This window comes from Asterias rubens, chromosome 3 (genome assembly GCF_902459465.1).
Source record: "Asterias rubens chromosome 3, eAstRub1.3, whole genome shotgun sequence".
Classification (NCBI taxonomy): domain Eukaryota; kingdom Metazoa; phylum Echinodermata; class Asteroidea; order Forcipulatida; family Asteriidae; genus Asterias; species Asterias rubens.
The window spans coordinates 8,412,704-8,440,509 of record NC_047064.1 but is presented as its reverse complement, the minus strand read 5'-3'; the positions used below and the strand labels follow the sequence as shown (position 1 = coordinate 8,440,509).

At 38.7% G+C, this 27,806-nt stretch overlaps 1 protein-coding gene across 1 annotated transcript; it reads right to left on the bottom strand.

Moving 5' to 3' along the window:
• LOC117288045 lies at window positions 1–26,542 on the bottom strand. The gene is made up of 16 exons (XM_033768728.1): window positions 25,443–26,542; window positions 24,456–24,581; window positions 22,858–22,994; window positions 22,009–22,150; window positions 21,260–21,388; window positions 20,158–20,278; window positions 17,884–18,087; window positions 16,676–16,927; window positions 15,265–15,485; window positions 14,004–14,235; window positions 13,013–13,237; window positions 11,042–11,130; window positions 10,279–10,404; window positions 8,176–8,271; window positions 6,758–6,849; window positions 1–168 (listed from the first exon to the last, which is right to left on the bottom strand). Exons 1-16 carry the CDS (start codon window positions 26,532–26,534, stop codon window positions 24–26), a joined length of 3,429 nt encoding a protein of 1,142 aa, XP_033624619.1. The 5' UTR covers window positions 26,535–26,542; the 3' UTR covers window positions 1–23.
• Window positions 26,543–27,806: the final 1,264 nt, after the last annotated feature.

Here is a 27,806-nt window from a genome sequence, read left to right as displayed (position 1 = left end):
AAGATGGTTTGTCTTGTCCCTGTCTACCAGATTCTCCCATCAGCGTAGGCAGGGTTGGCTTTAGCATACTCATGTCTTTCCTGTGAGGCTTGATAGCTGGATTCAAGCAGAGCTCGGTGCTTTGCATCCTCCTTGGCCGTTTCCTGGGCTCTAGCTGCCAAATCTCGGCTGCAAAGATTCCAATGACAAAATCCAGTTACAATCAATCAATACCTACCCAACCCATTTCACTATAATAACAGGCATTTTAAAGAGCGCTCTTACACGATTTTGTATTTTTAATGCCCATTAGTGCTTTTATAGTTTTAACTGCTTGTATAGTTCTATATTTTTATACTGTATTTTTATACATGTTTTAATAATGTCCATCTGTAATGTCCCTTTTTGTCTCTTCGTAAAGTGTGGCATCAGGAGATTAACTCGACAGTAATTTAGTTTACTTTTTAAAAATCCTTCAGGGGTGCTGCTTTTTTTGGTTATTGTATTGTATGTTCTTGTTTTTGTTTTCTTACTGTTCTTATTGTCTGTGCTTGAATTTTTGCCTGTGAAATTAATAAGTGAAAAAAATGAAAATGAAATGAAATACACAGGGTACCACAGCTTTTTTCACAAAACAGTAAAATAACTGAAAAATTAAAAGAACTAATAATGAGAAAGAAAATTAGCCATCAACAATTGAACGGAAAAGTTTTTAAGGCAATTCTTGAAAACTACAAGTGTCTGAGCTGAACGAATTTGATGAGGGAGACGGATCTGAAGGCATGGGGAAAATGCATAAGAATTTGAACTGCCAAGAGTGTCATCTCTGAACCAGAGCGAAGTCCAGGTTGAACTGCCAAGAGTGTACTCTCTGAACCAGAGCCAAGTCCAGGTTGAACTGCCAAGAGTGTACTCTCTGAACCAGAGCCAAGTCCAGGTTGAACTGCCAAGAGTGTACTCTCTGAACCAGAGCGAAGTCCAGTTTGAACTGCCAAGAGTGTACTCTCTGAACCAGAGCCAAGTCCAGGTTGAACTGCCAAGAGTGTACTCTCTGAACCAGAGCCAAGTCCAGGTTGAACTGCCAAGAGTGTACTCTCTGAACCAGAGCGAAGTCCAGTTTGAACTGCCAAGAGTGTACTCTCTGAACCAGAGCCAAGTCCAGGTTGAACTGCCAAGAGTGTACTCTCTGAACCAGAGCGAAGTCCAGTTTGAACTGCCAAGAGTGTACTCTCTGAACCAGAGCGAAGTCCAGTTTGAACTGCCAAGAGTGTACTCTCTGAACCAGAGCCAAGTCCAGTTTGAACTGCCAAGAGTGTACTCTCTGAATAAGAATTTGAACTGCCAAGAGTGTACTCTCTGAACCAGAGCCAAGTCCAGGTTGATAAACCTTGATAAAATGCATAAGAATTTGAACTGCCAAGAGTGTACTCTCTGAACCAGAGCCAAGTCCAGGTTGATAAACCTTGATAAACAGGAGCAGTATTGTGAAGACATGTGTATGCATTGATGAGGATTTAAAGATAGGTAAATGGAAAAGAACAACTTTAGTTTCAATCTACATGTTTAGTGAATGTAAACGTATGACCACTACCGACCAGTGTTGGAGGTCTTAAGACCTGTGTCAGTGTCAGTGAGGAGCCTTCAGGTCTAGTGTCATTCTTGGACTACTGGGTCTCAACTACATGTACAACACTGCTACCAAACCAACCATCCACTAAAACGTTTAAATTTTAAACTTTCTTTGCATTTATTGATTCTGGTTGTTAAGCAAAAGTTAATCACTGTACAAGCCAAGAACCCATTGGAGAAAAGACAACAAAAGGAAGTTTCAGTTTTAGATGTGGCGGGAAAACTCAGAAAAATTGTTCCAGGGAAAACCCACCCAATCAATAGGGGCTGAAACCCACCCAATCAATTAGGGGCTGAAAACCCAATCCGAATACATATTGTGCACTGGTGGGATTTAAACATAGTTACCAACGCTTGCATCTTGCAATCACAATGATTTGACCACAATCAAAGACACTATTTAGAATTACAAACAACATAATAGGTTACAAATTTCCACGGTCGGTGAAAATTCCACATTAATTTTGTTCATTAGAAAATAGAAAGTGTACAACTATATTCAGGGAACTGTCTGTACAAATTAAGGAGATTTGACAGCTCTGAGTGGAAACAAACAACAGGGTGGGAATCTCACACCGCCAAGGTTCCAAAGTCAGTAAAAATTTCACATTAATTTTGTTAATTATGTAACACATAGAAAGTATACAACTTTTTTCCAGGGAACTGTCTGTACAAATTAAGGAGATTTGACAGCTCTGAGTAGAGAAAAAGTTTAGGGTGGTAATCTCACACCACCAAGGTTTTTTGACGGGTCTCGACTTGTCATAAAGATAATAACTAGTCATCATCTGGCACATTAATTAGTCTCAGATGACTAGAGTCATTAGTGAAGTGTACTTATAGGGGTTTGTCATTAAGAGACAGGCGTCTCATAGATTGGATGTGTAATTGATATGTTGTGTATTCTTACAGGGGGGTCCTTTGTGTACATTAATCACTCCATCTGGGTGTTATTTTTTGCATCTAATGTTTAAATTTTACATTGTTCCCATTCTGGTAAAATAGGGTGTCATTTGAAGCAATTTACGGGGTTATCAACATTGATTATGGAAAAAAATTGTTAGCCCCCTCAAATAGTGATTGGAAAACATTTATTTTAAAGTAATAAATATTATGCCCAAAGATCCATGGCAATCATTGCTGTTTGTTTTCATTTTCTAGAAAAATTGTGAAATACCAACTTAAAATGTTGTGGTTTTTGTTTTAGATATGAACCGAGTCTCACCCATAGAGCTATACATATTGACTAAACTAGAGCGCTAACTTGCTCTGCATTTTGAAGCCACCCTGGGTGCAGACATGTTTGATGTAATGCGGCAGTTCGGAACGATTTTAATTTTAAGAGAAAACAAATTGCCGCGAAATATTTTACATTCAGTGTGTGCGCTTTCGTACGCGACTGTCCACTTGCGTACGTCCGCGCTACAAAAAACTTTGACTTGATTGAAGTACTTTAAAAAAGTATACGCGCCTTTTAAACATGATGCACCTGACGCTCGCAGTTGCATTTTTTTGCTGCATTTTTTGCTTTGATGACACATAAAAAAGAACAAACGCACTATCATGCAAATAGCCGTACAATTGGCCTACAAAATTTCAAGCTTTTGTATTGGTTTATACATAAACATGGATGCGCCCACACGGCTTCAAAACCTTAGTGCGTGTATAACGGGTTGTTAGCGCTCTAGTCAATATTCATAGCTCTATGGTCTAACCAGATATATTTTCTATTTTAATTGGGGAGAGGGGGGGGGGGCAAAGACATCATTTTATGGGAGCTGCTTTATGTATGAAATAGAACCATTGGTTTCTGCTTTCGTTTTATGTCCCCCCCCCCTCCTCTCCCTGTTATGCAACTGAATACTATACATGTAGGTTTTCTCGGTCAAATTCGGCAGATGAGCAGTCAATTTAATTTTAATGCATTTTAATAAAAGCTGTTTTGCCTCTCCAGTTGTTACAAATACAGAAATCAGCCATGACACACACGCATCAAGAATTGCTGCAAATTTGAATGCTGCTTTGACGAATTTTTAAATTGAATGATTATTTTGTTAAGTCGAATGACGCAACATTACATTTGACTAATCATAAAACGAAATCGAATGACTCTTTTTAGTAGCATTAGATTTCGCGCGAAATAGAATAGCTTGGTGGTTGAATTGGCTGCTCATTTACCGAAATTGACAGAGAAAACCTATATTACCATGGGAAAATGTCAATACGGGACCTGACCTACGCTTTGACAATTCCGGTAGAGTGAGTGGATGTAAGTCAAACATTGTAGCTGCTTTTAGCCCTCAAAATCTCTAAAATCCCATTAAAAAGTATGAAGAGTTACTCATTGTCTGGACAACCTGACCCCCTAGTACGATGAAATTTTACCAGGTTTGCCATACACAGTGAACATATGTACCCGTCTCAACTCTAAGCCCATGTTGTTGTACACATCATAAATTTGTTGTTGACATTTTCTTCATCTGGTTTGTCATTGATGGATGGATAGTATGAAATAGATGAAATAATGAAATAATGTTCAGACTGCCGGATAATTCTCTGGGGAATAATCATGTCATGCTAGAGGCAAGAACAATTTCAGTCAAGATCTTTCAAGGGTTCACATTGAATTCTGCCTCCACTTGTCTCATGACTGACAGGAGTAGATGGATGATGTCACTGATGAGCAAAGTCATCTGTGACAAATTGACAGAGAAGGTTTGAGATAAAATCCCCTAGGAGATCTGTGTTTTATGACCGCTCAGGTACTTAGTGTTAATGAAATCCCAGAGTTGACTGATTTATTGGGAGATTTAAATCATAATTCGGGAGAGCTAATAATTCTTAATTGAAGAGTTGAATTGTGAAGGATGCAGTGGCGTAACCAGAGGGGGGGGCCAGCGCCCCCCATTCAGAACCCTTGCCCCCCCTCTTGCCCCCCCCATATGAAATCAGAGAAAAGTATACTCTTAAAGGCCTAATATATAAATCGTTTAAGGTTGCATAAAATGCTGCCGTAAAAAGGAAAACTTTTATTCATATCAGTAAGCCCTGGACTATAAAATGAAAAATGCATGGAAACGCGCGCGCGATCGTATTGGCGGTAAATGTTTGTTGTGGTTTTGTGGTTACAGACAGTGCAGGATGTGACAAAGTTCTGTTAAATACGTGGTGGTCTGAACGCAGACCAATAGCTCCGTTAACAGAACTTAGTCAGCTCATGGAGGTAGAAAGATGCACTACAGAGAAATTTACTACAGCAAAATGGCCAGCGAAAAAGGTTGCTTAGACCATTTCTTCCCTTTGAAGAAAGCGGTGCAATTGAGAGGTAGGCCTATTTTAAATATCCGTTTCATAACTAAAATGAAACACCCACAATTTAAATCCTGTATATTTTTTTTTTTTTTTATGGCTTACACTTATTACAATAAGGCCAAGTAAAAATAAGAAACATGTTTAGTGTCTGGGTTTCTCAAAAAAAGGAAGGAGGAGGGGCTTTTTTATTTTTTATTTCAAGATGGCCGCCATGAATGTCAAATATCAATTGTTTTTTTCTGCTGCTGAAACACACAAAACATTAATGAAACAGTTTGGTCAAGGCATTTAGACAAGACATTCTTTTTTTTTTTTTTTTTGCTGAGATCTATTAAAATAACCCCTTTTCAAAAAAAACCAAAAAAAAAATGTGCATAAAAAAAATTAAGAACAAAAAAGGAGGTGTCCTGTAAAAAGGAAGCGGGCGGGGACGCTAAACATTTATATTTTTCTATTTTTACTTGGCCTTATGTTATTATGTTTTGGGTATTTACACACCCACAGAGCCTATTTGAGAATGCTTTGTACAACTCTAAATTGGTAATTGGTGATTACAGTTGGTAATTTAATCCTTTTATACAGTCGAAAAGTTTTATCTTATACAAAATGTTCTCTAAGATTTTGTTGTTTTCGCAATCTTTTGTTACCTGCTGACTATGTAGACTGTTTTAGAACTGCATTGGTGTGTATCAACTATATATCAGTTAACATATTTAATAATAATCTTGCACTTCTTTGGCCCCCCCAAATTTAATCATTGCCCCCACTTGCCCCACCAAATGAAAATGTCTAGTTACGCCGCTGGAAGGATGTGGCTACAGGCAGGCAATGCAAGAGTGCCTTAGGCCTATGTCACACCTGGAAGTTTACAGACAGGCAACCAGCTCCAGGCAATCTCCAATAAGAAAAGGCATTCATATTTATCTGAACATGTTCACCATTGTTCCCCTACTCGGACTTTACGATCATCTCAACAGTCATTGCTCATCACAATTAACAATAACCAATAACATTTTTAATGGTAAAAAATCATTCCTGAAGTACTCCATTTCTTTGGAATAGTCTTCCTGTTCATATTTGCCAGGGTAGTTTTTTACAATGATTCAAGTCCCTAAAAAAATCACTTGTACATATGAAGCTGCTTCTTTGCAATCTGCTTTAATCTTGTAATATATCTTTCAATCAATTTATGTTTCATTGTTCTCTTTGTGCTGTTAGTATAGAGGCTTTTGCATTAGGCGCTTTAAAATGTCTTTTTCATTATTGTTATGTTTATTATTTGAATGTTCACATATTTTTCTTGGGGATCAAAAGACATTCTTCAAATAATGACCTAAGAGCTACATGTACCAAATTGGTCCGGTAGCATGCACTGTAGGCCTTTTGGCAACCACTCACATCAAACCATGACCTCATAGCACAGAGATTAAAAGTAATTGATTTTCCGGGAGGAAAACCAGACAACCTGGAGAAAAACAATTGCGGCATAGGAGAGAACCACTGCACAACTCTACTCACATACACGTATGACCCTAGCAAGAAATCGAACCAGGGCCACTTTGGTGAGAGGCAAACACCTTCTGCATGCCACTCCAGATGCCGGTCCAAAACACCAGGGAGCCCCGAGACTTTATCACCAGGTATCCCTGTGACTTTATAACCGCGATGAGGTGAAACTGAATGACACACAATATCTGACACTGGATCACCCAGGAGATCTGAAAACTGATCCCCGCGGAAATTTGAGACCAAATTTCCCGGTGAAACCAACTTTCAATCTACGGAGAGATCAAATGGTAAATCACGGAGATAACCTTAAAGCTTATTTTTTACCCACCTTGCTTTACTCTCATCTTCCAGAGTTGAGTCCTTGGCAGTGACTGACAGCTTGATACAGGATATCATGTAGGGTTGACTGAACATCAAAGCCTACATAAAGCATAATAAAAGGAATGGTCACAGAAATTTGTAGGCCTGGAAAAAATTGTAAGTAAAAAAATTAAAAAAACACTTCCTTAGAGAAGACAACTTTGACTATTCACAAACTCAATTTCTCATCTAAATGTTAATCTGGTTGATTTATCCAACCTTAATATTATGCTAACTCCTTATTTTTGTATTGACAGTTGTATTGTTTTTGTATGTCATTTTAATTTATCAATACAACCCACAAGGGAAACTAACTGGGTAAATTTTGTAATGATTTCTGGGGTTGAACAAAGAATTGACTAGAATTGGATTCGAACCAACGACCCCCAGATTAAAGTGCCCACGCTCTACCAACTGAGCTATCTGGCCCTTTGTTGGCGGTGTCCCTATTTTTGTCAATATCTTTGTGCCGGGGGTGCCAGTCAGAAGCCAATTTTAATTTAATCGTACTCATTGTAAGTATTAGTGTATTCATTCTATACGTACATGTGTACATGTAGTTTTGACTTTTTATGTAATTAAAGCAAATGTAAGCCATGTAGTACAAACCAGAATACCCAAGTTTGAATTTGTAGGGTGTGCCGTTTCTCTTGTTAAAGTTGAATTAAGAATTGGAGATTATAAATTAAATGAAAATTATGTCAAAATGGACATTCAACTTTTCAGGTCAATAAGATGGTTCAGTAGTACAATCTGTTTATTAACATTTACAGTAATTTGTATTGGTTTTTTTTCTGAGCTGAGTGTAATCAAAGGCAGTGGACACTATTGGTAACTACTCTAAATAAGCATAAAATATGTATTAGCATAAAACCTTCCTTGGTATTGAGTAATGGGGAGCTGTTGATAATTCAAGACATTGTGAGAAACAGCTCCCTCTGAAATAACGTAGTTTTCGAGAAAGAAGTAATTTTCCACAAATTTGATTTTGAGATCTCAGCATTAGGTTTTGAGGTCTTGAAATCAACCATCTGAAAGCACAAAACCTTTTTTTTGTGACAAGGGTGTTTTTTCTTTCGTTATTATCTAGCAACTTTGACAAACAATTATCTCAAATTTTCACAGGTTCATTATTTTAGGCATATGTTGAGATACACCAAGTGAGAAGACTGGTCTTTGATAATTACGAATTGTGTCCAGTGCCTTTAAAACAAATGAACGGTTCCAAAATCCAAAGGTATACCTTGGTATCATATACTTTGACTTTAAAAAATCCAGCAAAAAAATACAAGCGACCAACCAAGTTGAACATTTTCGCACTGAAAAAAAAAAAACGAAAAAAAAAACCCCCAAAACCTTCTGAATTTGCTCCAAATGTTAACATACCTTGCCTTCATAGAAGTACTTCAAAGCCTTGTGTACAGATGCATCATCAGCGAGTAACACCCAAGCTATACCATTGGGTTTCCGCTGAACGAAATCCTATAAGGAAAAAGGGTATTTGTCAATTTGGATGTGACAGGTTTAAATTTCAACTCAATTCACATACTGTTATTTACAAAGTAATACGATATTCAAGGTAATACTGAACAAAATAGGCCCAGTTGTTATAGGCTGGGAAAAACAAAGACAGTATAGAGGCTGATTTGACAGGCCAACGTTTGTACCAGGCTAGTAATCAGCCTGTGGATAGACATAGACAAGACAGACAGACAAACTTTTCATTTCATTTCATTTCATTTATTAATTTCACAGGCAAAAATTCAAGCACAGACAATAAGAACAGTAAGAAAACAAAAACAAGAACATACAATACAATAACAAAAAAAACAGCACCCCTGAAGGATTTTAAAAGAGTAAACTAAATTACTATCGAGTTAATCTCCTGATGCCACAATTTACGAAGAGACAAAAAGGGACATTACAGAAGGACATTATTAAAACATGGCATACAGTATAAAAATATAGAACATGACTTCTTTGTGTGGTATATAAATGATTGATTGTTTGTTAATTAAAACATGATTTTTTAAAACTATAAAAGCACTAATGGGCATTAAAAATACAAAATCGTTAAAAGAGAGACTCTAGTTAATTATGCAAAAGGCACTATAAATTTGAGAAATAAAAAACAGCAGCAAGGTATTTGAATGGGCAAGGCAACTAGAAAGTTAAACTGTACATAGGAAGTATTAAAAAGAACAAAATAAGTTTCAAACAACAACGCTTAAAGACACTGGACACTTTTGGTTATTGTCAAAGACCAGTCTTCTCACTTGGTGTATCTCAACATACGCACAAAATAACAAACCTGTGAAAATTTGAACTCAATTGGTTGTCGAAAAGCGAGGTAATAAAGGAAGAAAAAACACCCTTGTCACACAAAGTTGTGTGCGTTCAGATGCTTGATTTCAGAAGGTCTCGAAATCAAATTCAAATATTTTAGTGGAGAATTACTTCTTTCTCAAAAACTACATTACTTCAGAGGGAGCTCTGTTAAACTAAGCTTAATAGGCAGCGAGATCCCTGGCTACACGGCAGTTAACAGTGGAATGTCTTCTGATTGGAAACCCTTGAACAAGGATGTTGACAAAATGTGGAGACTGTCAACATAGTGCTAGATAGCTCAGTTGGTACAGTGCTGGCACTTTAATCCAGAGGTCGTTAGTGCAAGTCCCTCTCTAGTCAGTTTTCTCTGTTCCTCAGCCCCAAATTATAGATTTTTCCCCATGACTTCTTTGTGTGGTACATAAATGTTTGATTGTTTGTTAATTAAAACATTATTTTTTTTTCTTCAGTTAAATGCATTGGACTCTATTGGTAATTACTCAAAATAATTATTAGCATCAAAACTTACTTGGTAACAAGGAATGGAGAGCTGTTGATAGTATAAAACATTGTGAGAAACGGCTCCCTCGGAAGTAGCGCAGTTTTTGAGAAAGAAGTAATTTCTCACTAAAATATTTAAATGGATTTCGGGACCTCACCTGTGAGGTCCCGAAATCAACATCTGAAAGCACACAGCTTCGTGTGACAATAGTGTTTTTTCTTTCACTAATATCTCGCAACATCGACAACCAATTGAGTTCAAATTTTCAGGTTTTGTTATTTTGTGCATACAAGCATGTTGAGATACACCAAGTGAGACGAATGGTCTTTGAAAATTACCAAAGGTGTCCAGTGTCTTTAAGGACTAGTTTAATGACAAGCTACATGTAACTGGCCCTGCTGGCTAGTCACTAAAAAAGTAAAGGGCAAATCCTGCAAACAGGGGCCAATTTTATAAAGCTGTTAAGCAGAAAATACTACTTAGCAAATTTCTTTGCTAAGCAAAATACGAATTGGGCACAAGCTGCAACATAACAGAGTATGGCAGTATTTTTTTTACTGGTGGCCAAGTTTCCGCTAAACATGATTTTTCTGTGCTTAGCAAGTTTTTATGCTCACAAGCTTTATGAAATTGGGCCCAGATGACAACTATATGCTTACCTTCATTACGCAGACTTCCTTAACGAGGCAGTCAGCTTCGGATTCTAAGTCCCCTTCCAGCTTACCAGCTGAAACACTAGCTGGTAACCCAGTCAGGTAAATGGCATGGGAGCGAAGGGCAGACACCTGTGAGATTAATTTTAAAAAACCAAAATAAAATCCTGGAACTTTCCAGCAAACTTGCCTAATACAAGAGCAAAATTGAAAGACAAAGTCCTATTGTTTGTTCAGTTTCGAATATTATAGACCTGTTATACAAAGAAATTTGGCATAGCAAAAAATTTGCATAGCAAAGAATTCTACTTTAAGGCCTCGCAGGGAACACTTCAAATTACTTCCCTTAGCACACATCTATCCCAGAAATGTTGACATTACCCTGTAAGCATGACAAGATTTCCAAAAGCCCACAAGTTTGCGGAAAAGCAACACCATGAAAGTTTGTTATTGACCCAACTCACCCGACGTCTTCATCAGAACAATCTTGGATGCGCCATTTTGGTGGTCAATGCCACCGTCAGTGAACCGCGCATTTTATGTTAAGCGGCATCTACACGTAAACCTATTGACCACCAAAATGGCAAGCGTGCCACTGTCGCTGCAGGTGACGTGCGTGCAAGGGGTCAATGGCATTATTTCTCATCATGATCACACACATGTCAGGCTGCTTGGGTGTAATTTTGAGGCATTTGCTATGATTAGTGGGGCTTAATGGGTCAATTGATTACATGTAGGTTGAGGGGTATACAATAAAGATCATCATCACCTGTAGCCAGGATGGAACGGAAGGGTCCTTAGCCACACCAATAACATGAGACCACTCCTCTGCTGTCATGCTGCAATCCTCCGTATCTCCTGCAACCAACGAGGTCATAATGTGTTAGAATACTAGTCACTTTAACCATGCTGCAGCCATCTACGTTTTCCTTCCATTTAAAGTCAATAAACCAAAATGAGAATGGTTCCTTTTGCACTTATATTAATCATACAAAACTGCAATCAGGAAATTATGAAGACTATGGCTACAGCATGATAATAATTTCATCATTGCGTAACTTGACACTTACTAAATGTTCACTAGGCCTAAAACTAAAACCTTCTTAAACAAATTAGAATCCCACAGAATAAGGCATTTCCTTCCATTAAAGTCAATATTAACAAAAATGAGGCTGAAGGGGGTATTGCAGTATGGTTCCTTTTTGCACTCGTAATTAAAATTACAATCAGAGATTATGAAGATATGGCTGCAACATATTAAACAACCTCATCATTGCTAAACTTGAAACTAACTTAATCTTAACTAGGCCTTCATACTAGAAACCTTCACAAATCAAGTACAATCCTACAGTATTAGCAAGAATACAATTTCACAGTTGATGACTACGTACATGTAGGCCTGGTATAAATAAAGTCAAGCATGAGTGGCTTGGTTACATGGAAAACTATATTCATACTTGGGGAAGGACATAAAGTTATGTTTGTTTATTATGAAGGGGTACATTTGTCTTGACTTACAGGGATAAACTATATTACTACAAAGTCCTTAAAGCTCAAGGAAATCCCAGGCTTCGAAATATAACAAAACAACAATTGTCTGCTGAGCAAACATTTAATCTTAATATCAACTAAAAACTTGATTTAAAACAGTGTAGGAATTCAGAAGTGGGATAGAAAACCTGTAAAAGGAAAGTTGGGATAGAAAAAGAAAATGTCAAATACACAAAGTTAAACAGAATGATAATGATAATTTTGTAGCACAAATTCCATAAAAAGTATTAATGAGCAATGCAAATATTTCAACAAACACAAAAAGCAATTTAACACATCAAAACATTCACAAATGCAATTGAAACCGCAAATAAAAGTAGCACTTGTCAACAACAAGTGCACAAGCAATAAAAAAGAGTATAGCTTAAAGGTTGGATCGACATTTAGTTTTTGACAACGAAATGCAATAAAAGTCAAACAGTGAATACAGTGCCTTCTTCATGAGACAAAAGTAAACAAATGTCACAGTATTATAATATGTCAAACCCTCACATTTTGTAACAAATGCATTTAAAACCACACAAGAAAGACAGTAATGGTTAGAAACAATTTCAAGCAAGTAATAAAAACACAGTTTGCAAGTATCATATATATAGTCATACAGTCACAAAAGTAGTCATTTGAACATATCAAAATATTCACATTTCATAGCAAGCACAACAAAAATTACACAAGGAAAAAAACACATACATGTATCAACAACAATAACAAGCAATAAAATAATTAGTTTATCAGATACACTTTAAAATGTCACAAATAATAATATTATATCACATTATGGTAAAACTCAAATCAATCAAATTGTTATTTTGTTCAGTAGCATTTCACACAATCATGCAATCAGTTCTTACAGGCCTGTAATTTCATCTTTGAACCTTGTTAAAAATGCCTTATTTTAAAAAGGGCACTTCCATTGGAAAATGTTAAAGTCAACCAAAAACTGTTGAAAGGGCACCAAGGCCAAGACCAGGGGCACTGGAGGCCAAGGCCTATGTGGACTGCGAGTATTTCCAGACCTGTTTTTATAGACCCCATGCGCCTATCTTGTCCCTCATCTTGAGGGTCAAAACTGTGCTCAAACATGTCAAAGGAATTGTCTCCTGCATTCTTAGGAGGTGCGTTCTGCAATGCAAAGGGTCTTCACTGACATTTTCCTACAATCCAGCCAACCAATAAGAGCGATCCTTACCTGATGTTAGTGAGCCTTTCAGCCAATCAGCAATCTCTAATACATGTTGGAGAGACAGCGATGGTGATTGGCTACGAGTGTAGTCCGTCCTCACTGTCACACTGTCAAGGTACTGTCCGTTGTCGGGAGATCCACCAAGGCCGGCTAGCCGTATCGTCAGCCCATGGGGATGGGAAGGAAGAGGGCTTCCTCCAAGCAATGGACGACCCTCTTCTATCTTGTAACCTTATGAAAGAATATCAATGTTCAATTAAAACAAATTACATTGAAAAGCAAATCTTTATGAACCTCCTATAGTGGATGATACCCATGCCTACTTCCTTGGGGACTTTGAAGGAGGTAAACCTGTTTTAGCCCCAGCCGTCGATTTCACAAAGAGTCAGGACTCCTCTTGTCTCGAGTTAGGACGAGTAACTCGTCCTAACTTAGGATTAATCGTAAGGTCTGCATGCTACAGTGCAGTGTTGGGACTCGTCCTAAGTCCTAAGATTAGTCTTAAGTTAGGAAGAGTTTTGTGAAATCGACGGCAGGAGTGGGTAGCAGCCTGCCCCTGGTGGCAGTTAATTTGGAATGATAGCCCAAATGAGTTAAGTGTAGCCTTCACCTTGAAGTGGCCGTCCGGCCTTGTGAGTTGGGCAACATCTCACAAAAAAAAACCTTGGTTGAACCCCTTTTCTTTACGATAAGTGCACTAGGTACTTTTACGTACTTTACACAACACCATACATGGCTTTATACCCATACAAAGGACTCAACAAGAATGGTCAAGTGTCAAGGCCGGGACTCAAACCACTATTTTGCTAATCAGAAACACCAGAGCTTCATTCCGATGTTCTCACTTCTTGGCCATGACACGCCTCTTTCCTATTTTTGTAAAACAAATTAACTGTAAACCTTTAAATAGAATCACCAACAAATGAGAAAAAAGGAAAGAAATAACAGATATTCGGTGTGAAAATGAAAACTACAGTTTACAAACAACATTTCTCACCAAGTTTCACAGCCACTAAGCTGAGTAAATCAATCAAGTCAGTCTCATCCAGATGGGAGTCCTGACTTGAGACATCGAGTATCCTCAGGCTGGATGCTTCTGAAGGATTCAGGGCAGTCACCATAGTGGTTAGACCCTCCCCACCGATGGAATTGTGCCCCAGGAGCAGAGAGCGAAGCCGTGATGTTGAGACAAGCATCTTGGCAGCTGTGTCCGCACTCTCATCTGTGAGCTGAATGTCCATACAAGAAAGTAAGAGTATATGAATGAAGTCTTGAGTATTAATGTTCACATTAAATTGATGTTATAAGGATGCTCCATAGAACTGCCAAGCGCAGTAATACGGCATAAAAATGCGAGTTAGATTTTAATAATGTCTGGTGTTTATTATTCAGGTCATGCTGTCGCAGGATGTTCTGCTTTCCCTGCTGGAGATTTGAAGACTAGCATAAGACAGGATAGAACGGGAAAAGCTTGTGTCCGCCTGCTGTGCAACCAACTGATGATGATGATAATAGTGGCTTCTTATAGCGCACATATCAACCACTCAGTGACGCTCAAGACGCTTCAACATTCAGTGTTTTCCTGCAAGGTATTGTGGAGCTACGTTTCTCTTAAAGTATGAGACCTATAACTTCACTATAGAATGGTTTACAAGCAGCTGTGCCACAATATGCAGCCAATCAAACCAGGAACACTGGGGTAAACCCTTCCCTTTTTGATAAGTAGACTGGGTTCTTTTAATAATCATAATAATAACAAATTCTTTTATAGCGCATTTCATCAATGCGCTTTACATTAGTGCCCTGGCCAATAACATCCCTGTAATGTTTCTCAGCTCCCTAGGAATATATACAGCCCTGAGCTGCCTGTGGGGCGCTTATGGCTTTATCATACACAATATCAACCTCTATACCCTCACAGGTACCCATTTATACCTCTGGGTGAAGAGAAGCAATTATAGTAAAGTATCTTGCTCAAGGACACAAGTGTCACGACCGAGATTCGAACCACACTCTGGTGAATCAGCACCAGAATTTGAATTTGATGCTCTTTACCATTAGGCCATGACACTCTTTTAGTTGCATTACACAGCACACAAGACCAAAGGCTTTACGTCCCGTACAAAAGACGCAGCAATAATAGTTTCTGCTACTGCTTACAGTTTACACATGTACTTTGTTGCTGGTAGGACAATCCACAAAACTAGGGACTGCCCAACAAGATTGCACTCTTGAGAACACGGTTGTTATGTACTTACTCTGTTATTGGACAGGTTCAATTCCACCAATGAGCAACCATCACGTCTTGATAGAAAAGACTGCATCAGACTAACCGCTCCTTTATCTGTAATTCTATTGGCTGATAACTTGAGGGAGTGAATGGCCAGCCCTTCACTAACAGCTGTTGTGATTGGTTGAAGATCAGAGTCTTGCAGGGCACAACTGGCCAATGACAGGGACTGTAAACTACAAGTTGATCCTGCATTGCAAAATATGTACCACATACATGTATAAATTAAAGAATACACCAGAAGGGGCATTTACTTGGTAACAATTTTAAATGATTTGGGGCTGAACAAAGAAAATGTTTACTAAGATATAAATTTACATGATAAGTCAACAAAGATATAAATCAACAACATGCCAAAACAAATAAGGTTACAAATGAGATTCGATGGTGTGTCACTAGATAAACAAATATGAAAAACAAGACAAGAGTCGGAGGACATCAGCTGATAAAAAACATGCATACCTGAAAAATAAGAAACAATGTAGTTTACCAATAAATGCACACAAATAGAAAACAAAGAAATATGTTTGATAGAAAAAACATTTTGACATACACATACTACATTTGCTACAATTTATACAATTTAATTGAAGATAACTCTAAATATGCAAATGACACACTTGAATGAAAAGATCATTCTTGAAAATCAATACATGTAAAAGAACTTCCCTACAACCATGCAAGATTCAACATACAAAATTAAAACAATTCAGCATTTTCAAATTTATACGACACTGGCTTGATAATCAACACCACTCCACTACTCAACATGTGTGCATGCTCTAAGGTGGTTGTTGCTGCTAATAGCAAGAACGCCGTAACCGATACATTGTATTCAGACAAGGCATTAGGCTTTGGTGGCTACGGCTAAGTAAGATTTGGCTACAGCTACGACTGTTGCTAAGACTGTGGCTATAAGGGCGACCCTAAACATGTACTTCAACGCATGATGATGAGGTGATCTAGCTTTAGCTGTTCAGACAAGGCCCAAGTCTCAAAATGTCAGCCACATTGACTACACTGATTGAGCACAAAACATAGTAATAATGAATGCACCTTATACACATGGTAAAGAACTCAACCAGCAAACAAAACCTGTTAAAAAGACCAAGTCAGTAAAGAACAATAATACAGTTATCAAAGTATGCAGTATAATAAAAAGAACAAACATGTAATAAGAGTTAAAAGACAGAGAAAACGGTGAACCACAGAAATTGTGCACAACGATTTTCAGCTTTCCATGGCACTTATACATTTGAAAACTTTCCCCCAGTCCTAGATTGTATCGCAAAATTGGGTGTGATCCAGCATCACTTATCATTGTTATTACATATATCAGGTTTTTTTTTCCATTATGCTTTTTAGTTTTACACACTAACCTGCAGAAGCCAGCAAACCTTTCAAACCATCAGAACCGGATAACTTCAATCCTTCTAGGCACAGGTCGATCAACGCAGATGGCTTCTGACACAGTGACCTGAGCTCACTGACCTCAGATGGGGTGGTCTTTGACCTTTTAAGGTCAAGAGTGTGAAGCATGGCCCAGGTGCTGGAGCCTTGTAGAATGCTAGACAGACCCTTGATGCTGAAGGACCCCAGATGGAGATGTTTTAGGTTGCTGGGTTGGCCGTCTGTTGAAATAAGAAAACCTTAGTAATCATCATCATGTGACATGTCGGGGCCGGCCGGTCTTGTTCACCGGACCCAAACTCTGGAGTTGTTAGCACCTGAGTGGGGGTTTGAACCCTGATGATGACACTTGTGTCCTTGTTGAGCAAGGCACCTAACCATAATTTCTTTGTAAAAAAAGATGAGAAGGGTGCATCCTGCTCTACCAGCCAGGCTGCTGTCCTAGAGCAAGTTTGAGTGTGCACAATGGTTAAAACTAAAGGTTGATCATTTGCACTCGAACCCAGGCTGATCGACCATTAGTTGACTACTGTGGTCTGTGGTCGAACCCAAGCTGGTCGACCATTAGTTGACTACTGTGGTTGACTCTATTTGGAACCAGCCTCATGCCCATGGTTTCTTTACTGGTCCCAACAGCATTTTCCATTCTAACATGTGTAAAGTGCAGACACTATTGCGAAAAGGCAGAAGGTTGACCAGACCTCCAAATGAGTCGTTCGAGTGTGTGTGTCACTGCGCATGTACATGTCACTGCGCATGTACATGTACATGTACATTGCTGGTCAGTAGTCAACCACGGGTGAACTAAATGTGCCCACTCGAACTTGCTCCTAGTGGTTGATACCCTAACCTGTATCCTTACTGACTGTGGCATTCCTCTCAAAACACTCTAGATTTTAAAATTGAGGAAAACATGTACCAGGTAAGAAGTTCCAAAGATAAAATTCTGCAGTATGTGGAACAGAGCTGTTGCAATACCTCTTTATTCTACCTCTCAGCAAAGCTATAGTGTATGGGTTAAAGAACAAGCAAAAAGCATGGTTTCATACTCAAACACCAACCACCCAGTAGAGAGCGCCACCGTTTCGCATTCCAATATCCAAACTTTGTCGCCAGAACTAATGGTGGCTCACATAATTATAGCTTAAAATACAACTCTTCATTTTGATTTGCTTACCTGCGTTTAACAGAGTTGAAAGAGTTCCCAAAGCAAGCGCAGTAATAGCCGTATTTCCAGTTAGATCCAGTTCAGACAGGTTAGGCAGAGATCCAGGCACGTTATTGGCCAATGATGTTATGATGTCATCAGTAAGCGAACATTTCGCAACATTGAGTGATGTCAACATACTTTGTGTGTCTGTGCTACCTCCAAATAGATTGCCTGTCAAGTCATGAACAGAAGCAATTACACAAAGGATATCTGCATGTAAAATATTGCAAAAGTCCTTCCCGTTACCTACACAGAGACGGCTTTGATGTCTTGTACTGCTAAAGACAGTGGACACTGTTGGTAACTGTCAAAGACAAGTCTTCTCACTTGCTGTATCTCAACATATGCATAAAATAACAAACCTTTGAAAATTTGAGCGCAATCGGTATAAATCAAAGTTGCGAGATAATAATGGAAGAAAAAACACCCAAGGTAGTGACACGAAGTTGTGTGCTTTTCACATGCTTGATTTCAAGACCTCACTTCTAAATCTGAGGTCTCAAAATCAAATTTCGAAAAATTACGTTTCTCACAATGTTTTATACTACATGTATCAACCTCTACCCATTACTTGTTACCAAGTGAGGTTTTATGCTAAGAATTATTTTGAGTAATTACCGATAGTGTCCACTGCCGAGTTTAACTGCCGAGAATGCCGGGTGGCTACAGGCAGTTTGAATCCCATGTGGGTTTTAACGATTTTAATAATGTAGATGTTAAATTTTCTTTAGAAGATTATTTGGTTTTACCATTACACTGAGATTGCCTGGTAGCTGGTCTAGTTGATATTAGAAACTGCTCGAGATTGGCAAAGGTCGTGGGTTTGAATCCCATCCAGTTAACATGCCTGTGATTTTTTTTCACGCAGAACATGCAGAACTCAGGAAAGTAATGAGTATACAGTGCTTACACTCATCGATAAAAGCGAATAATATTATAAAACCTGTTAAGCAATGGTACTCTGCTTAAAAGGAAATTGATGGCATCAGAAACAAAATTGCAAGAAAGGATTGTGTGAATAAGCTTAGTTGAAGGCGTTTGTTCAGGCTGTTGTAGATGTAAATCAATTGAAATGGAGTAATCATTGCTCAGCGCTTATCACAAAGGGCTGTCGGATAATAAATTGTTTGCGTAAATTGAATTATTTTAAAAGGAAATTATGATTCTGATTTACTCATCTGTTATTGAGAGTGCTACATTACGTGGGGTTTGGTACAATGGAGCAAGAAAACAAGATACTGGTAAAATGAAACAGGTTGTGAATCAATAATTAAAAAATCCTAGGGATAGACATCGATCTTGATGAAACTTGCAAAGATAAGGTTTGATCTAAAGCAGAGGCAGTTGTATGTAACACCAACCATCCATTAAACAAATTCTTCATCAAACTAAGAAGTGGTAGGAGATGGCAGTCACTGCGATGCAAAACAAACAGCTACCTCAACTCCTTCATACCATACTCTGTCCGTCTACTCAATGAATGATGAGCCTCAGGCGTTTAATCACTTTGTTTACTTTCTGCTTATTAGATGTTGTTCAGTGGGTTTCAGTATGATTCCATAGTGGTTTATTATGTAGTTTTCTAATTAAATAATCTTATTGTATTTCCAGTAGTGTGTTTATGATTGTGTGTTATTAATTTATCCTGTATTGCATGTGTAGAGACACGGGAAGGAGCTCCGGTGCTCCAAAGAATAAAGGACGAGCATTCGTCAAAATACAGATCAATACTAAATAAATGCCAGTCAATGACAGCTAAAATATATCAAATAAACTTCTCATATAGGTTTAATGGTAATCCATAGCAAACAACACAAAAAGTTACAACACTACAGTATATACATGACATGTCATTACACAGGTGCACAGTAAAAGTTCACAAAAAGGTCAAACATGTGGCTTCCATGCTACACACACGGACAGACGCCCTACACACGATCTATAAATAGTCTGATCAAAGTAGAACCCTACAAATCACAATAATTCGCGTGGCCAGAGCCATGCTCCCTATAAAAATAGAGAGAAATCCAGACCAAATAAATATGCTGTTCCAAGAACGAAGCTATTGAAAAAGAGAAAGATCGTCACGTGACAGTCCTAAAAGTAAACTTTTTAGAAGTTCAACAATGAAGCGCACTTGGCAGATCATTACACATGTATACATAATGAATTTCCTACATAGTAGGACCAATAGCATAGCATTGAATTGAATTGAATTGAATTGAATGTGTCGGAACCTACCATTAACCACAAGGGTTGGTTCTTGTGAAGAGACTGAGGTGTCACAGATGTTACAGACTGTCATGGCGGGGTGCTTGATGCAAGATGCAATGAGGCTGGTTAGCTCAGATAGGTTGGCCACCTGAATTGAAATCACATGAAAAAGCAACATATAAAACAATCATCTTAAAGGCAGTGGACACTATTGGCAATTGTCAAAGACTAGCCTTCACAGTTGGTGTATCTCAACTTATGCACAAAATAACAAACCTGTGAAACTTTTAGCTCAATCAGTCATCAAACTTGCGAGATAATAATGAAAGAAAAAACCACCCTTGTCACACGAAGTTGTGTGCGTTTAGATGGTTGATTTCGAGACCTCAAATTCTAAATCTGAGGTCTCGAAATCATAGTCATGGAAAATTACTTTTTTCTCGAAAACTATGGCACTTCAGAGGTAGCCGTTTCTCACAATGTTTTATGCCATCAACCTCTGCCCATTACTCGTCACCAGGAAAGGTGTTTTGCTAATAATTATTTTGAGTAATTACCAATAGTGTCCACTGCCTTTAAACAAGCAGCCACTTGGATGTTATGACTTATTCGACCACACCATCAAGAAAAAGTAGGAGCATCTGAATTGGTCACTGTAAGGGCTTTTTAGTATAAATTCCTCTACAGGCCTGTAACTTCATCTTTGAGAGTGCAAGACCATTTTTCATTTTGGAAACTGGCAAAGGACACTTCCAGATCTTGAGTATATTCCAATATTAGCGAGGTTTAGCTGCACGTTATGTTAGCAAAAGCGTCACGTTTTTAGCATACTTTAAGTTACCATTTCTCACGACAGGTTCGTATATGTACCTGCAAACATCATACGTAGGTGAGCATGAAATAAGCCCAAAGTGCTGACGTCACCTAAAAACGACACAATTTTCTGACGTTCAAGTTCTTGTTTTTGCTCGCGTAACGTGCAGATAAACCTCTCTATTATTGGAAAGTTTTGAAGGGGCACCACCAAGGGCAACAGAGTTCACAGCCTCCCATCACAGTGGCCGTGTACTTCCAGACATGCCTCTAGGATTATTATGTCTCAAGGCCTGGACCATCAGTGTATCCTTACCGTATTTCCTCCAGCATGGAGCTTTTCCAGCGATGTATTTAGACACAAAGCCTCCATCAGTAATCTCATGCCCTCATTCCCAATGCCGCAATTCCTCAACTGCAGAGTCTTCAGAGAGCAGTTTGGAGACTGCAAGTTAATACACAAATAATGAATTTATTTTATTTGCCTACCAATGCAATGGAAAAATATTAAATGTCACAAGAATACAGATATTTATGTTGAATGCAATAAATAAATTTACCAATCAACAATGACAATAAAAACAAAGTGAAATACAGTATTGAAACCTGCAAAAGAGTAAAACAGATCTCAAAAATAAATTAGCCAATAATAAAAAATAATAAGATGATCTTTGTTAAGAACAACAACTTAAATAAGTTCAATACCAAATGGGAGCCTTTTGTATTGCTATGTACGTGTACCAACTAAATGCCCGGTTGCATAATCACAAAACCTGTTTTTGCAATTTGCCATTTCTCTTTTAGTATCGTTATATAAGTAGTTGGTTTTACCAGTAGTTTGTGTAGCTTTGTACATTAAAGAAACTTGAATAAATTTCCCCCTGCAGGAAAAAAAAAAAAAAAAAAAGCCTATTTTGAAAAAAAAGTGGCTCGCACACAGAGCTGTGAAATTTTGGTTGATCTACAAAGACATCTGCTCAACAACCTGAATGGAGGGATAAGTACGATCTGAGTTAGACGATCCCTCTGCAAACCCATGGAGGATGGGAAAAGAGGAACACTAACCTGCAATACTTCCTTGAGTCTCTGTGCAAAGTCTTGACTGTCCGTCATGTGATTGTGACTGATGTCCAGCTCCTCTAGAGTGGAGTTATGGAGGAGATTCTCCAGCAAGACGTTCAAGTTGGATATCCCACAGCTTGATGCACTATTAAAGAAATAAAAACAACATCTCAAAAATTATGCAACCGACAATAATAATAATAATAATAATAATAATAATAATAATAATAATAATAATGGAAATTTATATAGCGCCTATCCATGTAAACATGCTCCTGGGGGCTGTGTCAGAAGCCATCTGCGTTGGATCGATCGAGTTGGTCTTTGAAAAGCGTTCTGTAACCGTTGCAAAAAATGCAGACCTGCATGTTTCATTGATGTAGTGGAGGCAAAAAGCCATTTGGAATTTAGATCTGAATAATAAATGGTAGAATGACTTACTTGGTGACAAGTTACCGCTTAAATTTGGTTTCCTAATAGAAAAACTTGCTACGTCACTTGTCTCGGGGCAAGCTTTTAAGTAGTTTAAGAGACATCACGCCATTATCGTACAAGCAGCGTGGTAGAATTGTGGTGAGATCTTGTGGTGATAAAAATGCAGCCCCTTAGTATTACTTTTTCAATGTTAGAAACAACAGCTTGGTCGGAATTGGTCTAGGTGTAATCATAGTGGCCGCGAGTCAGTGAGGATTTTGACGTAGAAGCAGTACAGTTGTGATGTAGTCTTTATTTTATTTGCCAAATCGTTGGATTTTGACAGTGTCCCAGCTTGATAATTTTTTTTAAATCTGGGAGATCGGCATGGTCTTTGGGGGTATAAGCAAGTTCATTGTACCAGATATTCAAATGTACCTCAATGTCTTGAGGGTTTTGTTAGTTCCAAGAGCAGGTCCAACACAACGGGAGAAGAAGTCTTTTCCAAGCTGGTTGCTAGACACATTCAGGTTGATCAAAGAGGAGTTCATTGACAGCATCTTCCCGAGACATTCCTGTTGAGAAATCATAAGAATAGGCCAAGACTCAGAATCTGACAGCAGTACCTTTCTTAGTTTCAATCACTCCCATTATGAGCTTACATTTTTGTAATGAGTTAAATGCAACACGCAGAAGAGTACTCATTGCCTGACTGGCATACACTTAGGGAATAACAGTGTGAGGTGCCGGTCTTCACTACAGGGTAGAGGTCTTGTTTGTAGCTGGCCGCTGTATCGACAAAGCTGAAAGCAAGGTCTATTAAAAGAACATGTTCCCTTGGATCAATCGAGTTGGTCTTAGAAATGCGTTTGAAACCGTTTATAATTAAATGCAAAGGTTAGATAGATAATTTAAGAATAGAATGATCCACACAAACTCGCTTCGAAATTGCACAGTTTTCCTCTTACATTTAGGTCGCGAAGAAAACTGGTTGGCCATTTAGTGGAGTAAAAACTTTGACTCCAAATCTTGACTCCATAAAATGGTCGACTGTATATTAGTTCGCGACGTAAAATGAACACCGTGCAATTTCGAGTGATACTTGTGTGGATCATTATATTCTACTTTTAAAATATCTTTCTAACCATATGCATTTCATAACAACTGGTTTCAAACGCTTTTCAAAGACCAACACGTCTGATTCAAGGGCAATGTGTTCCTTTAACATGGGCCAGCTACCAATCAAGGTGACGAGTGTCACTTCTGAACAATTAGTGGATTTGACTCAAGTACTGGTGTTGTTCGAGAGTTAGTTAGGTTCCTGGTCATGACTCTTGTGTCCTTGATGAGTAAGAACACAAACCAATTGCTTGCAAGGCCTTTGGATGGGATGTAAAGCAATTCATGTAGGTCTTGTTGGTTGAGTAATGCAATCAATTAAATCCAGTATACTAATATCATCAGGATTTTACCCGATGGTAATTATCATTGAGAGACTAAAATCAGCAAACAGATTACAATCAAACAGTATAATTAAATGCAAGCAATAGTTAATGGCCAGACCCCAGCTGTGTCCTTCTCAAAGGCTAAACAAAGAGAAAGACTCTGCTAGGGTCGAAACGGTAGGCCAGGATTAATAATAATAATAAAAACAAATTCTTAACCATAACCATAACCATATCAATGCGCTTTACATAAGTTCCCTGGTCATAGGGTCAATAACATCCCTTCTAATGTTTCTTGGCTCCCTTGCGAGTATTCAGCCCTGAGCTGCCTGTAAGGCGCTTGTGGCTTTTCATACACAATATCAATCTCTACCCTCCCAGGTAAATTTAATACCCCTGGGTGAAGAGAAGCAGTTATAGTAAAGTATCTTGCTCAAGGACACAAGTGTCACAACCGGGATTCAAACCCACACTCCGATGACTGCACCAGAACTTGAATTTGATGTTCTTAATCACTCAGCCATGACACTCTATTAACTATTTTTTGGGAGATATTATAATTAACATCTACAAGTTATTAAACAGACTTACTGAGCTATCGGTATCTGAACAATTGTTGGAGAGATCTAAAGACTGGATGGTGTTGTTGTGACTCACTGCCATGGCAATCACTCTGAATGCCTGAGGGCCGAGTTGATTCCCCGACAAATTTAGTTCCTGGGACAAAACAAGAAGAAGAAAAAAAAATGAATTGAAAAATGCAATTCGAAGCTGATCTCACAAGCATGTTTTTACGCACAAAGAACAGCTAATAATATTCTCAAATCAATTGCCGCTTTTTATGCATTTTGACCTCAGTGAGGTGTGTTTTCATTTTGTGACCTCACACGCAAGGGATCTAGATGCAGTTGTAGGCCCACTCCTTTCGAAAAGGCACCTCTCTTAAAGGAACACGTTGCCTTGGATCGGTCTAACTATACGCATTTTATAACAAACGGTTACAAACGCTTTTCAAAGACCAACTCGACCTATCCAAGGCAACTTGTTCTTTTTAAGGGTTTGGGTACTTTTCGTAACAAATTCAATGTCTACAAATTAAAATTAAACACACTCATTTCTCAAAAACTACAGCAACTCAGCAAGAAGGCCCCTAGCTTTTTACCACCAATTATCTTCAAACCAGGTTAGTTTAATGTAAATCTGTGAACGTTGTGTTTTGTGTCTTACAACATGTACAAGTTGACAAAAACTACCCAAACCCAAACCCAAAAGAAATGAAAATTAAAAAGAGGTGCAATGACTAGAGGCATGGAGGTAATGTACAAGTATCTCTTATGCATTTGGTTTATCGCGAATAGCAAAATATCAAGAGAGGGCGCTGTTGAACCCACACAAAGGTATAGGCGTTGAGTGCGCGAGTCGTAGAAACTGCATAGAAACCGCCCCATATTCCTTCCCACAATGCATTGCGTTTCTGAATCGCGATAAACCCATCTGTGTAGCCATCTGTAGCAGACCTGTTCAACTGTAAAAGTCAAATTGTGCAACAGAAAAATGCAGAACTGAAGATTTTCTTACCGTAATTCCTGTGAGTTTCAGCAGGAACTTTTTGAAAGGAAAGTCCTGACCAGCAGGGGCTCTCTCTAGAGTCAGGGTACTGACATGAGGGTCTGCAAGTCCAAGCAACTCCTCGGATTCCACAAGCCTACAGAAGCTTCTTAAGCCTTGGTGAAAACGCTCTTGGTGGCAGACTGAATCGGGGCGTCCATTTTCCTGTTGTGCTGGGCTTTCTGATTGGCTAACACAAGGGTTATCTTGTGTCTCCTGTTCTAATGTCAAGCTTTTTGACTGGCCTACATGTACATTAGGATTGTTTAATCTTGCAATCTCTTCTATGGGGCTTTTTGATTGGTCAACATCTGACTGGTTGGCAGACTGGTGGCAGACTGGATCAGGGTGTCCACCTTCCTGTTGTGCTGGGCTTTCTGATTGGTTCACACAAGGATAGTCCTGTGTCTCCTGTTCTAACAAGCTTTGTGATTGGCCTGCATGAGGATTGTTTCTTGCCTTCTCTTCTATGGGGCTTATTGATTGGTTCACATCTGTGTGGTTGGCAGACTGGATGCAGACTGAATCGGGATGTCTAACGTCCTGTTGTGCTGGGCTTTCCGATTGAGGTAAACAAGGCTTATCTTGTGTCTCCTGTTTTAACAAGCTTTTTGGTTGGCCTGCATGAGGATTGTTTCTGGAATACTCTTCTACATTTACAAGGCTTTTTGATTGGTCAACATCTGACTGGTTCAGCTCCTCCTGTTCTAACACACCTTGTAATTGGTTGACTTTGCCAACACTGTTAGAATCTTGAACTGGCGGATGTACCTTACTTGATGGTCTCTGATCTGTTTCACTGTGCTCCATTTCTATTTCATAAGACGAATCCACTGGCAGAACTTCAGGAACAACCTCACAAGATTTCTCCAAATCACTTTGCTGTTCAATGCTGTGTGGAATGCGTTCAAGGGTTTGAGTACCTACAATTTCCGGTTGTTCTTTATTTGGCGACTCTTCACCAATGTTATAACCGCTGGAATTTTCGGAGCCAAACTTTTTGACTACATCTCTTTGACTTGACTTCTGATTTGTGGGCTCCAAGGTTAATCCACCTGGCATGTCCACCAAAAGTTGTTGTGTTGGATTCGAACTCTGCTCATCTGCCTTAATGCTGTCAGCCGACATCTCCACAACTTCATTTTCGTTAGCAACTTTTTTCTCTTTGGTTGAAAGTGATGATGATTTGTTATCATTGAGAGTAGAAGAAAAATTCTTACTCCCATCGGCAACAGATGCTGAACTCAACTGCTCCTCTTCCGCCAAATCAGATTTTATGGTGCCATGTTGTTCACTCCAACCTATTTTATGCACAGGAACAGTTTTACTATTCCTATTGTTTGGATGTTCTGCACCTGTAACTGAAGGAGGTGAATTGAGTCTCGATGAGGGAGTACGTTCTTTGGTATCACCGAGGAGTTCACTTGAATGATGAACATTGTTTTTGGTCTCTGTATTGTCTGCAGCCTCTTTTGGTGGATCATTAACTTGTGGATCAGCTTGTTTATGTAGTGCTGATGTTGTGGATGTGTTGCAACCCATCACGTTGACTCTCTTTCACTGATTATTCAACAGTGTTCATTTGAAAAAATGCATCTGAGGACATAAACATCAAACAAAATAAATTACATAAAATCGATTTAGTTGAAAATATTGTAAAGGCAGAGTACTTTGATTTGAACTGTTATGGCATGCACTAAACCCCACACACTCCAAATACCCCTGGAGGTCAGAAAGTTGGTCACCACAGTCACATTGGACAGTACAAGCCTTCTTACAACAGCAATGAAGAGAAAACTCCTGAAGGTGGTTTTAGCACATCACCGGAGCCAAGTGAACGCTGGCAAATTTTGTCCTCCAAGGGTCTGTGGAGGGTGCTCGAAAGCGAGGACGCCCAAGGCGAATCTGGATTAATGACATCAAGAACTGGATGGCAAAAAAGACCAGGGGCCGATTTCACAAAGAGCTAAGATTGCTAAGTTGCTAAGTAAATTGTGAGGTCACAATACAAATTATTACGGTAATACAGACATTTTGTCTTGGGTGATGAAGTTTATTGCTTTGTGAAATCAGCCCCGAGACTCGTCAGACTGGCTGAACACTGCGAAGAGTGGAGCCAAATCTTCAAGAGTGCAGAGTGGGAGATGATGATGATACATATTGGTAATTGTCAAAGACCAGTATCCTTGTCATAGCGTGCCTTAAAAACAAACCTGTACAAATTTGGGCTGAATTTTTATCAAATTTGCAAGAAAATGATGAAGAAAAAGCAAAACCCGTGTTGAATAGAATTGTTGTTTTTTCCAGTTACTTTTACATTACTTGAGCGCGGAC